At 46.1% G+C, this 15,402-nt stretch overlaps 1 protein-coding gene across 3 annotated transcripts in view; it reads left to right on the top strand.

Moving 5' to 3' along the window:
* The window catches only part of atg16l2 (autophagy related 16 like 2), an 81,335-nt gene that overhangs the window by 51,862 nt on the left and 14,071 nt on the right, over positions 1-15,402 (top strand). For 2 of the 3 annotated variants that reach the window (XM_036962083.2, XM_036962084.2), the window contains 5 exons: positions 382-452; positions 1,867-1,938; positions 3,531-3,651; positions 4,907-5,012; positions 13,346-13,495. In XM_036962083.2, the coding sequence (XP_036817978.1) occupies positions 382-452; positions 1,867-1,938; positions 3,531-3,651; positions 4,907-5,012; positions 13,346-13,495 (520 nt within the window). Of the gene's footprint in view, positions 1-381; positions 453-1,866; positions 1,939-3,530; positions 3,652-3,862; positions 4,046-4,906; positions 5,013-13,345; positions 13,496-15,402 lie in introns of those variants that run through there. The other variant, XM_090218983.1, reaches the window with a different exon arrangement.

The raw sequence follows: 15,402 nt of genomic DNA, 5'->3' as shown, positions 1-15,402 counted from the left end.
CACCCACCCACTTCCATCACCACCCACCACCACCACCCACTTCCATCACCACCCACCACCACCACCCACTTCCATCACCACCCACCAACAGCCATCACCACCCACCGCCCACCACCACCACCCACCCACTTCCATCACCACCCACCACCACCACCCACTTCCACCACCACCCACCACCACCACCCACCAACAGCCATCACCACCCACTTCCATCACCACCCACCAACAGCCATCACCACCCACCACCACCACCCACTTCCATCACCACCCACCACCACCACCCACTTCCATCACCACCCACCACCACCCACCCACTTCCATCACCACCCACCTCCACTTGTAGACATTATATAACATGCTCCATTGTTTCCATGTTTCCAGGCATGCTCCACAACAGAGGTACACTAGATGGCAGCAACGAAGGAATAACCAGCATAGAGTTTGACCAAACAGTAAGACATCACAGCATTACACCACTACACTACATCCCCACTACATCACTACACTAAATCACCACTACACCACTACACTAAATCACCACTACACCACTACACTAAATCACCACTACACCATTACACTAATTCACCACTACACTAAATCACCACTACACCATTACACTAATTCACCACTACACTAATTCACCACTACACTAAATCACCACTACACTACTACACTAAATCACCACTACACCACTACACTAAATCACCACTACACTAAATCACCACTACACTAAATCACCGCTACACTATTACACTAATTCGCCACTACACTAAATCACCACTACACTACTACACTAATTCGCCACTACACTAAATCACCACTACACTACTACACTAAATCACCGCTACACTACTACACTAAATCACCACTACACTAAATCACCACTACACTAAATCACCACTACACTAATTCACCACTACACTAATTCACCACTACACCACTACTACACTAAATCACAACTACACTACACCACCACTACACTACACCACCACTACATCACCACTACACTACACCACCACTACACTGTCACTACACCACCACTACACTGTACACTACACTGTAATATGACTAGAGATGATACAATACACTGTAATATGACTAGAGATGATACAATACACAGTAATATGACTAGAGATGATACACTACACTGTAATATGACTAGAGATGATACAATACACTGTAATATGACTAGAGATGATACAATACACTGTAATATGACTAGAGATGATACACTACACTGTAATATGACTAGAGATGATACAATACACTGTAATATGACTAGAGATGATACAATACACTGTAATATGACTAGAGATGATACACTACACTGTAATATGACTAGAGATGATACACTACACTGTAATATGACTAGAGATGATACACTACACTGTAATATGACTAGAGATGATACACCACACTGTATAATGACTAGAGATGATACACCACACTGTATAATGACTAGAGATGATACACTACACTGTAATATGACTAGAGATGATACACCGTACACTACACTGTAATATGACTAGAGATGATACACTACAACTGTAATATGACTAGAGATGATACACTACACTGTAATATGACTAGAGATGATATACGCCATACAATACACTGTAATATGACTAGAGATGATATACGCCATACACTACACTGTAATATGACTAGAGATGATACACCACCGATGGTTTAACTCCTGATGATGAAGCACCACTGTTCTGTACTGCTGATTGGACCTGGAGCTGCTCTCCCTGTCCTGAGGATGCTTACTGTTATATAATGTGTTGAAATGATCCCGTGTGTGTGTGTGTGTGTGTGTGTGTGTGTGTGTGTGTGTGTGTGTGTGTGTGTCTAACCCATCATTAGGGCACCAGGGTTATAGCAGCGTCATATGATAAATCAGCTCTGTTCTGGCGGCTGGATGACTCTGCTCCCAAGGTAACCAAGCAACCAGGCTGATACTGTCATCAGCACGCTTACACACACACACACACACAATTACACACACACACACACAATTACACACACATATGTATTGTGGAGCTGGATAGAATCAGTTCAGTGTCTGTGTAATGTAGACACAGAACAGTGTGGTGAAATCTGGACCAATGGAGAGATTGGAGAGTGATGAGGATAGAAAGACTGGAGAGAGAGAGAGTGATGAGGATAGAAAGACTGGAGAGAGAGTGATGAGGATAGAAAGACTGGAGAGAGAGAGTGATGAGGATAGAAAGACTGGAGAGATTGGAGATAGAGAGAGTGATGAGGATAGAAAGACTGGAGAGAGAGAGTGATGAGGATAGAACGACTGGAGAGAGAGAGTGATGAGTGTAGAAAGACTGGAGAGAGAGAGTGATGAGGATAGAAAGACTGGAGAGAGAGAGTGATGAGGATAGAAAGACTGGAGAGATTGGAGAGAGAGAGTGATGAGGATAGAAAAACTGGAGAGAGAGTGATGAGGATAGAACGACTGGAGAGAGAGAGTGATGAGGATAGAAAGACTGGAGAGAGTGATGAGGATAGAAAGACGAGAGAGAGAGTGATGAGGATAGAACGACTGGAGAGAGAAGAGTGATGAGGATAGAACGACTGGAGAGAGAGAGTGATGAGGATAGAAAGACTGGAGAGATTGGAGATAGAGAGAGTGATGAGGATAGAAAGACTGGAGAGAGAGAGTGATGAGGATAGAACGACTGGAGAGAGAGAGTGATGAGTGTAGAAAGACTGGAGAGAGAGAGTGATGAGGATAGAAAGACTGGAGAGAGAGAGTGATGAGGATAGAACGACTGGAGAGAGAAGAGTGATGAGGATAGAACGACTGGAGAGAGAGAGTGATGAGGATAGAAAGACTGGAGAGATTGGAGAGAGAGAGTGATGAGGATAGAAAAACTGGAGAGAGAGTGATGAGGATAGAACGACTGGAGAGAGAGTGATGAGGATAGAAAGACTGGAGAGATTGGAGATAGAGAGAGTGATGAGGATAGAAAGACTGGAGAGAGAGAGTGATGAGGATAGAACGACTGGAGAGAGAGAGTGATGAGGATAGAAAGACTGGAGAGAGAGAGTGATGAGGATAGAACGACTGGAGAGAGAGAGTGATGAGGATAGAAAGACTGGAGAGAGAGAGTGATGAGGATAGAAAGACTGGAGAGATTGGAGAGAGAGAGTGATGAGGATAGAAAAACTGGAGAGAGAGTGATGAGGATAGAACGACTGGAGAGAGAGTGATGAGGATAGAACGACTGGAGAGAGAGAGTGATGAGGATAGAACGACTGGAGAGAGAGAGTGATGAGGATAGAAAGACTGGAGAGAGAGTGATGAGGATAGAAAGACTGAAGAGAGAGAGAGTGATGAGGATAGAACGACTGGAGAGAGAGAGTGATGAGGATAGAAAGACTGGAGAGAGTGATTGAGGATAGAACGACTGGAGAGAGAGAGATAGTGTAGAAAGATACAAACTCTTATTTAGAATGATGACCCAGCTGTGGAAAACTTTGTGTGTGTGTTTGTGTGTGTGGCATCTCCACAGCTCACTCTGACAGGCCACTCACGCAAAGTGACAGCAGCCAAGTTTAAATGCAGCCTGCGCCAGGTGGTGACAGGAAGCGCAGACAGGACCGTCAAGATCTGGGATCTCCACCGCGCTGCTTGTAAGTCATTGACTGACCTTACTCTAACCCTGACCCTTGACCCTACAGTGACCCTGGCCGTAATCCTTCAGAGAAAGGGACAAAGTCCCCCCCCTCCCCCCCCCCAGGCTCTATATCTCTCTCCCCCCAGGTATCCAGGCCATTGAGGTTCTATCTATCTCATCAGGTATCCAAACCATTGAGGTTCTATCTCTCTATCTCTCCTCCCCAGGTATCCAGACCATTGAGGTTCTATCTCTCCTCCCCAGGTATCCAGACCATTGAGGTTCTATCTATCTCATCAGGTATCCAGACCATTGAGGTTCTATCTCTCCTCCCCAGGTATCCAGACCATTGAGGTTCTATCTATCTCATCAGGTATCCAGACCATTGAGGTTCTATCTCACTATCTATCCCCCCAGGTATCCAGACCATTAAGGTTCTATCTCTCCCCCCAGGTATCCAGACCATTAAGGTTCTATCTCACTATCCCTCCCCCCAGGTATCCAGACCATTAGGGTTCTATCTCTCCCCCCAGGTATCCAGACCATTAGGGTTCTATCTCTCCCCCCAGGTATCCAGACCATTGAGGTTCTATCTCTCCCCCCAGGTATCCAGACCATTAAGGTTCTATCTCACTATCCCTCCCCCCAGGTATCCAGACCATTAGGGTTCTATCTCTCCCCCCAGGTATCCAGACCATTGAGGTTCTATCTCTCCCCCCAGGTATCCAGACCAGTATGGTTCTATCTCTCCTCCCCAGGTATCCAGACCATTGAGGTTCTATCTCTCTATCTCTCCTCCCCAGGTATCCAGACCATTAAGGTTATATCTCACTATCCCTCCCCCCAGGTATCCAGACCATTAGGGTTCTATCTCTCCTCCCCAGGTATCCAGACCATTGAGGTTCTATCTCACTATCTCTCCCCCCAGGTATCCAGACCAGTATGGTTCTATCTCTCCTCCCCAGGTATCCAGACCATTGAGGTTCTATCTCTCTATCTCTCCTCCCCAGGTATCCAGACCATTGAGGTTCTATCTCACTATCTCTCCCCCCAGGTATCCAGACCAGTATGGTTCTATCTCTCCTCCCCAGGTATCCAGACCATTGAGGTTCTATCTCTCTATCTCTCCTCCCCAGGTATCCAGACCATTGAGGTTCTATCTCTCTATCTCTCCTCCCCAGGTATCCAGACCATTGAGGTTCTATCTCTCTATCTCTCCTCCCCAGGTATCCAAACCATTGAGGTTCTATCTCTCTATCTCTCCTCCCCAGGTATCCAGACCATTGAGGTTCTATCTTACTGCAGTGATGTGGTGTGTTCTGAGCACGTCATCGTCAGTGGACACTATGACAGGAAGATACGCTTCTGGGACAGCAGGTAGGAGCACTCCCATATAGCTGTAACCCTACCCATATAGCTGTAAACCTACCCATATAGCTGTAACCCTACCCATATAGCTGTAACCCATATAGCTGTAACCCTACCCATATAGCTGTAACCCTACCCATATAGCTGTAACCCTACCCATATAGCTGTAAACTTACCCATATAGCTGTAACCCATATAGTTGTAACCCTACCCATATAGCTGTAACCCTACCCATATAGCTGTAACCCTACCCATATAGCTGTAACCCATATAGCTGTAACCCTACCCATATAGCTGTAACCCTACCCATATAGCTGTAAACCTACCCATATAGCTGTAACCCATATAGCTGTAAACCTACCCATATAGCTGTAACCCATATAGCTGTAAACCTACCCATATAGCTGTAACCCATATAGCTGTAAACCTACCCATATAGCTGTAACCCATATAGCTGTAAACCTACCCATATATCTGTAACCCATATAGCTGTAACCCATATAGCTGTAACCCTACCCATATAGCTGTAACCCATATAGCTGTAACCCTACCCATATAGCTGTAAACCTACCCATATAGCTGTAACCCATATAGCTGTAACCCTACCCATATAGCTGTAACCCATATAGCTGTAAACCTACCCATATAGCTGTAACCCATATAGCTGTAACCCATATAGCTGTAACCCATATAGCTGTAACCCTACCCATATAGCTGTAACCCATATAGCTGTAACCCATATAGCTGTAACCCTACCCATATAGCTGTAACCCATATAGCTGGAATCCTACCCATATAGCTGTAACCCTACCCATATAGCTGTAACTACCCATACAGCTGTAAACCTACCCATACAGCTGTAACCCTACCCATATAGCTGTAAACCTACCCATACAGCTGTAACCCTACCCATATAGCTGTAAACCTACCCATACAGCTGTAACTACCCATACAGCTGTAAACCTACCCATACAGCTGTAACCCTACCCATATAGCTGTAAACCTACCCATATAGCTGTAACCCTACCCATATAGCTGTTACCCATATAGCTGCAACCCATATGGCTGTAACCCTACCCATATAGCTGTAACCCATATTGCTAGCTGTAACCCATATGGCTGTAACCCATATAGCTGTAACCCATATAGATGTAACCCATATGGCTGTAACCCTACCCATATAGCTGTAACCCATATAGCTGTAACCCATATGGCTGTAACCCTACCCATATAGCTGTAACCCATATAGCTGTAACCCATATGGCTGTAACCCTACCCATACAGCTGTAATCCTACCCATATAGCTGTAACCCTACCCATATAGCTGTAACCCTACCCATATAGCTGTAAACCTACCCATACAGCTGTAACCTACCCATATAGCTGTAACCCTACCCTTATAGCTGTAACCCTACCCATATAGCTGTAAACCTACCCATATAGCTGTAACCCTACCCATATAGCTGTAACCTATATAGCTGTAACCCATATAGCTGTAACCCTACCCATATAGCTGTAACCCTACCCATATAGCTGTAACCCTACCCATATAGCTGTAACCCTACCCATATAGCTGTAACCCTACCCATATAGCCGTAACTCATATGGCTGTAACCCTACCCATATAGCTGTAACCCAATGGTCAGGAAGGCGAGTCCGAGTGAGTCACCATTGGTCAGGAAGGTGAGTCCGAGTGAGTCATCAATGGTCAAGATGACTCACTCGGACTCGCCTTCCTGACCAATGGTGACTCACTCGGACTCGCCTTCCTGACCAATGGTGACTCATTCGGACTCGCCTTCTTGACCATTGATGACTCAGACTTGCCTTCTCTTGACTTGTGTTTGCACTTACACTTGGACTGAATATTAGGCGCCCTGGGTGCACAAAGCCTACATCAGCTGGTGAGTTGCGGGGGAGAAAGCGAGGATTTTGCACAGGCCTTGGGACCTGACTCGGACTTGGGACTTGACTCGGACTCGTGACATGACTCGGACTTGGGACTTGACTCGGACTTGGGACTTGACTCGGACTTGGGACTTGACTCAGACTACAACACTGGCTAATGGTAGATGCACTATATGTACAAAAGTATGCGGACAACCTTTCAAATTAGTGGATTCGGCTATTTCAGCCGCACCCGTTGCTGACAGGTGTATAAAACCGAGCACACAGCCATGCAATCTCCATAGACAAACATTGTTAGTAGAGTGGCCTTTTTGAAGAGCTTAGCAACTTTCAATGTGGCACCGTTATTTGTCGCCAGATGCCGGGAGAAGACTACCTGCCCGAATGCATAGTCCCAACTGTAAAGTTTGGGAGGAAGAATAATGGTCTGGGGCTGGTTTTCATGGTTCGGGACCATTAATTCTAGTGAAGGGAAATCTTAATGCTACAGCATACAATGACATTCTAGATGATTCTGTGCTTCCAACTTTGTGGCAACAGTTTGGGGAAGGCCCTTTCCTGTTTCAGCATGACAATGCCCCACGTGCACAAAGCAAGGTCCATACAGAAATGGTTTGTCGAGATCGGTGTGCAAGAACTTGGCTGGCCTGCACAAGAGCCCTGACCTCAACCCCATTGAACACCTTTGGGATGAATTGGAACGCCGACTGCGAGTCAGGCCTAATCGCCCAACATCAGTGCCCGACTTCACTAATACTCTTGTGGCTGAATGCAAGCAAGTCCCCACAGCAATGTTCCAACATCTAGTGGAAAGCCTTCCCAGAAGAGTGGAGGCTGTTATAGCAGCAATGTTCCAACATCTAGTGGAAAGCCTTCCCAGAAGAGTGGAGGCTGTTATAGCAGCAATGTTCCAACATCTAGTGGAAAGCCTTCCCAGAAGAGTGGAGGCTGTTATAGCAGCAATGTTCCATCATCTAGTGGAAAGCCTTCCCAGAAGAGTGGAGGCTGTTATAGCAGCAATGTCCCAACATCTAGTGGCAAGCCTTCCCAGAAGAGCGGAGGCTGTTATAGCAGCATAGGGGGGGGACCAACTCCATATTAATGCCCATGATTCTGGAATGAGATGTTTGACAAGCAGGTGTCCACATACTTTTGGTCATGTAATGTATAGGGTCAGGGTTAGTTAATGATAGCTATAGGGTTAGGGTTAGCTCACAGAAGCTATAGAGTTAGGGTTAGCTCACAGAAGCTATAGAGTTAGGGTTAGCTCACAGTAGCTATAGAGTTAGGGTTAGCTCACAGTAGCTATAAAGTTAGGGTTAGCTCACAGTAGCTATAGAGTTAGGGTTAGCTCACAGTAGCTATAAAGTTAGGAAAAGCTAACAGTAGCTATAGGGTTAGGGTTACCTCACAGTAGCTATAGGGTTAGGGTTACCTCACAGTAGCTATAGGGTTAGAGTTAGCTCACAGTAGCTATAGAGTTAGGGTTAGCTCACAGTAGCTATAGAGTTAGGGTTAGCTAACAGTAGCTAAAGGGTTAGGGTTAGCTCACAGTAGCTATAGAGTTAGGGTTAGCTAACAGTAGCTATAGGGTTAGGGTTAGCTCACAGTAGCTAAAGGGTTAGGGTTAGCTAACAGTAGGTAAAGGGTTAGGGCTAGCTAACAGTAGATTTAGGGTTAGTAACTAGGGTTAGGGTTAACTAACAATAGCTATAGGGTTAGGTTTAGTTAACCGTAGAGATGGGGTTAGCGTTAGTAGCTATAGGGTTAGGGTTAGCTAACAGTAGCTACAAGGTTAGGGTTAGTTAATAATCGTAGAAATGGGGTTAGCGTTAGTAGCTATAGGGTTAGGGTTAGCTAACAGTAGCTATAAGGTTAGCTAACGGTAGCTATAAGGTTAGCTGACGGTAGATTTAGGGTTAGCTAATGCTGGATATAGCCTCTTCTGTTTGGTATCAGCTGGGCTAACTGACACACTGTTAACACCTTCACAGTAATGTGGTTAATTGATACCCGAGCCAGTTATATTTATTAATCCATCCTGATATAGTTGTAACGGCGATGTCCAAACGAATTAGCATTATCATTAAGTGTTATGATTTGGGCTAATTTCATGGTCATAATGCTCAGTGTCTGTCTTTTTACTTACATTACAGTAGATCAAATCAGATGTATTTATATAGCCCTTCTTACATCAGCTGATATATCCAATGTGCTGTACAGAAACCAAGCCTAAAACCCCAAACAGCAAGCGATGCAGGTGTAGAAGCACGGTGGCTAGGAAAAACTCCCTAGAAAGGCCAAAAACCTAGGAAGAAACCTAGAGAGGAACCAGGCTATGAGGGGTGGCCAGTCCTCTTCTGGCTGTGCCGGGTAGAGAGGAACCAGGCTATGAGGGGTGGCCAGTCCTCTTCTGGCTGTGCCGGGTAGAGAGGAACCAGGCTATGAGGGGTGGCCAGTCCTCTTCTGGCTGTGCCGGGTAGAGAGGAACCAGGCTATGAGGGGTGGCCAGTCCTCTTCTGGCTGTGCCGGGTAGAGAGGAACCAGGCTATGAGGGGTGGCCAGTCCTCTTCTGGCTGTGTCGGGTGGAGATTATAACAGAACATGGCCAAGATGTTCAAATGTTCATAAATTACCCGCATGGTCAAATAATAATCACAGTCGATGTCAAGGGTGCAACAGGTCAGCACCTCAGGAGTAAATGTCAGTTGGCTTTTCATAGCCGATCATAGATCCACTTGTATAGCTGGCAGATGACGGAGATCACCACAGAACATACTGGAAATATAATCCTGTTCAGCTCTCCTCTCTCTGATCTGCCATTTAGTACATTATATCTCATTGCTTCTCGCTACATTACCGTGGACATTATATTGTCTATTCTCTGCATTACCGTGGACATTATATTGTCTTCTCTACATTACCATGGACATTATATTGTCTTCTCTACATTACCATGGACATTATATTGTCTATTCTCTCTACATTACCATGGACATTATATTGTCTTCTCTACATTACCATGGACATTATATTGTCTATTCTCTCTACATTACCATGGACATTATATTGTCTATTCTCTCTACATTACCATGGACATTATATTGTCTTCTCTACATTACCATGGACATTGTCTATTCTCTCTACATTACCGTGGACATTATATTGTCTATTCTCTCTACATTACCATGGACATTATATTGTCTTCTCTACATTACCATGGACATTATATTGTCTTCTCTACATTACCATGGACATTATATTGTCTTCTCTACATTACCATGGACATTATATTGTCTATTCTCTCTACATTACCATGGACATTATATTGTCTTCTCTACATTACCATGGACATTATATTGTCTTCTCTACATTACCATGGACATTATATTGTCTTCTCTACATTACCATGGACATTATATTGTCTTCTCTACATTACCATGGACATTATATTGTCTATTCTCTCTACATTACCATGGACATTATATTGTCTTCTCTACATTACCATGGACATTATATTGTCTATTCTCTCTACATTACCGTGGACATTATATTGTCTTCTCTACATTACCATGGACATTATATTGTCTTCTCTACATTACCGTGGACATTGTATTGTCTCTAGATGACTATGTACATGTTCTCTATTCCTTGCTGTGTTCTGTGTGTTGGAGATGATGATGATGGTTGTTGTTAGCTCCAAGCAGCAGCAGGGCCTCTCTTTCTCTCTGACATCTCTCCTTCACTCCCCTGCTAGTCGTCAACTGCAGACTTTCATGTTCCACTGTCGCTTAGCAACAGTCCACCTACATAATAGTCTCTCTCCACCACCACCCCCCCAGCCCCTTCTGTTTTGGGGTTGTCTCTGTTATGACATTGGTGAAATTTGCTGCGCTACATGTTTGGTGTTCATTTCTATATTTATTAGTTTCAGCACGTTGATAGTGAATAGCTACAGCCCAACAGACCTGCGTAACCCTAACCCTACACCTTACACCCTAACCCTACACCCTGACACTACACCCTACACCCTAACACTACACCCTAACACTACACCCTAACCCTACACTCTAACACTACACCCTAACCCTACACCTTACACCCTAACCCTACACCCTAACCCTACACCCTAACCCTACACCCTAACACTACACCCTAACACTACACCCTAACACTACACCCTAACACTACACCTTACACCCTAACCCTACACACTAACACTACACCCTAACCCTACACTCTAACACTACACCCTAACCCTACACCTTACACCCTAGCCTTACACCCTAACACTACACCCTAACACTACACCCTAACACTACACCCTAACACTACACCCTAACCCTACACCCTAACCCAACACCCTAACCTTTCACCCTAACACTACACCCTAACCCTACACTCTAACACTACACCCTAACCCTACACCCTAACACTACACCCTAACCCTACACCCTAACACTACACCCTAACACTACACCCTAACCCAACACCCTAACCTTTCACCCTAACACTACACCCTAACCCTACACCCTAACACTACACCTTAACCCTACACCCTAACAATACACCCTACACCTTACACCCTAACCCTACACCCTAACCCCACACCCTAACCCCACACCCTACACCCTAACCTTACACCCTAACCCTACACCCTAACCTTACACCCTAACCCTACACCCTAACCTTACTCCCTAACCCTACACCCTGACCTTACACCCTACACCCTAACCCTACACCCTAACCTAACACCCTGACCTTACACCCTAACCCAACACCCTAACCTTTCACCCTAACACTACACCCTAACCCTACACCCTAACACTACACCTTAACCCTACACCCTAACAATACACCCTACACCTTACACCCTAACCCTACACCCTAACACTACACCCTAACCCCACACCCTAACCCCACACCCTACACCCTAACCTTACACCCTAACCCTACACCCTAACCTTACACCCTAACCCTACACCCTAACCTTACTCCCTAACCCTACACCCTGACCTTACACCCTACACCCTAACCCTACACCCTAACCTAACACCCTGACCTTACACCCTAACCCTACACCCTAACCTTACACCCTAACCTTACACCCTAAACCTAACCTTACACCCTAACCCTAACCTTACACCCTGACCCTACACCCTAACCTTACACCCTAACCTTACACCCTAACCCTACACCCTAACTTAACACCCTAACCTTACACCCTAACCTTACACCCTAACCCTACACCCAACACCCTAACCTTACACCCTAACCTTACACCCTAACCCTACTCCCTAACCCTACACCCTAACCTTACACCCTGCACGCTAACCTTACACCCTAACCCTACAACCTAACCTTACACCCTAACCCTACACCCTAACCTTGCACCTTAACCTTGCACCCTAACCTTACACCCTAATCCTACACCCTAACCCTACACCCTAACCCTACACCCTAACCCTACACCCTAACCTTACACCCTAACCTTACACCCTAACCCTACACCCTAACCCTACACCCTAACCTTACACCCTAACCTTACACCCTAACCTTACACCCTAACCTTTCACCCTAAACCTACACCCTAACCTTATACCCTAACCCTACACCCTAAACCTAACCTTACACCCTAACCCTAACCTTACACCCTGACCCTACACCCTACACGCTAACCTTACACCCTAACCCTACAACCTAACCCTACACCCTAACCCTACACCCTAACCCTACAACAGATCTTCAGGGGGTTTTCTGTTTCTCCCTCAGTAGAAGCTGCTACTCTTTAATAATTCAAACACTTCATAACTCTGTAGTTTACAGGTCAATGATGTTGATAAATCTTTTCACTATTGTATTACAGTTACCTGCTACAGTTCAGTTAGGCACGTTGCTATGTTACATACAGTACAGTTAGGCACGTTGCTATGTTACATACAGTTCAGTTAGGCACGTTGCTATGTTACATACTGTTCAGTTAGGCACGTTGCTATGTTACATACAGTACATTAAGACACGTTGCTATGTTACATACAGTACAGTTAGGCACGTTGCTATGTTACATACAGTTCAGTTAGGCACGTTGCTATGTTACATACAGTTCAGTTAGGCACGTTGCTATGTTACATACAGTACAGTTAGGCACGTTGCTATGTTACATACAGTTCAGTTAGGCACGTTGCTGTTACATACAGTTCAGTTAGGCACGTTGCGATGTTACATACAGTACAGTAAGACACGTTGCTATGTTACATACAGTTCAGTTAGGCACGTTGCTATGTTACATACAGTACAGTTAGGCACGTTGCTATGTTACATACAGTACAGTTAGGCACGTTGCTATGTTACATACAGTACAGTAAGGCACATTCTGCTAGACCATGTTGAGTTGTGACTCACTGCCTTCCCCCCTCCCCCGCCCCCCTCCCCAGGGCTGCCAGCTGTACCCAGGAGGTTCCTCTCCAGGGGAAGGTAACATCTCTGGACATCTCTACTGACCACCGTCAGCTCCTCAGCTGCTCCAGAGACGAGAGTCTGCAGGTGGTCGACCTTCGCATGAACAGCTCCAGGATATGCTTCAGGTAGCCGGACCAGTGCGGCATTGGTCCTCTAATAATGTACTGTAGTGTTCTGTGTTGATCCTAGGCCAAAGGCCGGCAGATGGCGATATTGAGTCGTTTCCATCTTACCGTCCGAACACATTGTATGCAGTCGGGCAATACACTGGTATCCCCCCTGGTCTATCTCTGACCTGACTCCTCCCCTATAGAACTAACCCTGGTCTATCTCTGACCTGACTCCTCCCCTATAGAACTAACCCTGGTCTATCTCTGACCTGACTCCTCCCCTATAGAGCTAACCCTGGTCTATCTCTGACCTGACTCCTCCCCTATAGAGCTAACCCTGGTCTATCTCTGACCTAACTCTCCTCCCCTATAGAGCTAACTGACCTGACTCTCCTCCCCTATAGAACTAACCCTGGTCTATCTCTGACCTGACTCCTCCCCTATAGAGCTAACCCTGGTCTATCTCTGACCTAACTCTCCTCCCCTATAGAGCTAACTGACCTGACTCTCCTCCCCTATAGAGCTAACCCTGGTCTATCTCTGACCTGACTCCTCCCCTATAGAGCTAACCCTGGTCTATCTCTGACCTGACTCCTCCCCTATAGAGCTAACCCTGGTCTATCTCTGACCTAACTCTCCTCCCCTATAGATCTAACTGACCTGACTCTCCTCCCCTATAGAACTAACCCTGGTCTATCTCTGACCTGACTCCTCCCCTATAGAGCTAACCCTGGTCTATCTCTGACCTAACTCTCCTCCCCTATAGAGCTAACTGACCTGACTCTCCTCCCCTATAGAACTAACCCTGGTCTATCTCTGACCTGACTCCTCCCCTATAGAGCTAACCCTGGTCTATCTCTGACCTGACTCTCCTCCCCTATAGAGCTAACCCTGGTCTATCTCTGACCTGACTCTCCTCCCCTATAGAGCTAACCCTGGTCTATCTCTGACCTGACTCCTCCCCTATAGAGCTAACCCTGGTCTATCTCTGACCTAACTCTCCTCCCCTATAGAGCTAACTGACCTGACTCTCCTCCCCTATAGAACTAACCCTGGTCTATCTCTGACCTGACTCCTCCCCTATAGAGCTAACCCTGGTCTATCTCTGACCTGACTCTCCTCCCCTATAGAGCTAACCCTGGTCTATCTCTGACCTGACTCCTCCCCTATTGAGCTAACCCTGGTCTATCTCTGACCTGACTCCTCCCCTATAGAGCTAACCCTGGTCTATCTCTGACCTGACTCTCCTCCCCTATAGAGCTAACCCTGGTCTATCTCTGACCTGACTCTCCTCCCCTATAGAGCTAACCCTGGTCTATCTCTGACCTGACTCCTCCCCTATAGAGCTAACCCTGGTCTATCTCTGACCTAACTCTCCTCCCCTATAGAGCTAACTGACCTGACTCTCCTCCCCTATAGAACTAACCCTGGTCTATCTCTGACCTGACTCCTCCCCTATAGAGCTAACCCTGGTCTATCTCTGACCTGACTCCTCCCCTATAGAGCTAACCCTGGTCTATCTCTGACCTGACTCTCCTCCCCTATAGAGCTAACCCTGGTCTATCTCTGACCTGACTCCTCCCCTATAGAGCTAACCCTGGTCTATCTCTGACCTGACCCCTCCCCTATAGAGCTAACCCTGGTCTATCTCTGACCTAACTCCTCCCCTATAGAGCTAACCCTGGTCTATCTCTGACCTGACTCTCCTCCCCTATAGAGCTAACCCTGGTCTATCTCTGACCTGACTATCCTCCCCTATAGAGCTAACTGACCTGACTCCTCCCCTATAGAGCTAACTGACCTGACTCCTCCCCTATAGAGCTAACCCTGGTCTATCTCTGACCTGACTATCCTCCCCTATAGAGCTAACTGACCTGACTCCTCCCCTATAGAGCTAACTGACCTGACTCCTCCCCTATAGA

Source organism: Oncorhynchus mykiss, chromosome 24, assembly GCF_057628025.1.
Source record: "Oncorhynchus mykiss isolate SJ-2025 chromosome 24, ASM5762802v1, whole genome shotgun sequence".
NCBI lineage: Eukaryota > Metazoa > Chordata > Actinopteri > Salmoniformes > Salmonidae > Oncorhynchus > Oncorhynchus mykiss.
Note: the sequence above shows the minus strand (reverse complement) of the source record. Positions and strands in the feature narration are given on the sequence as shown.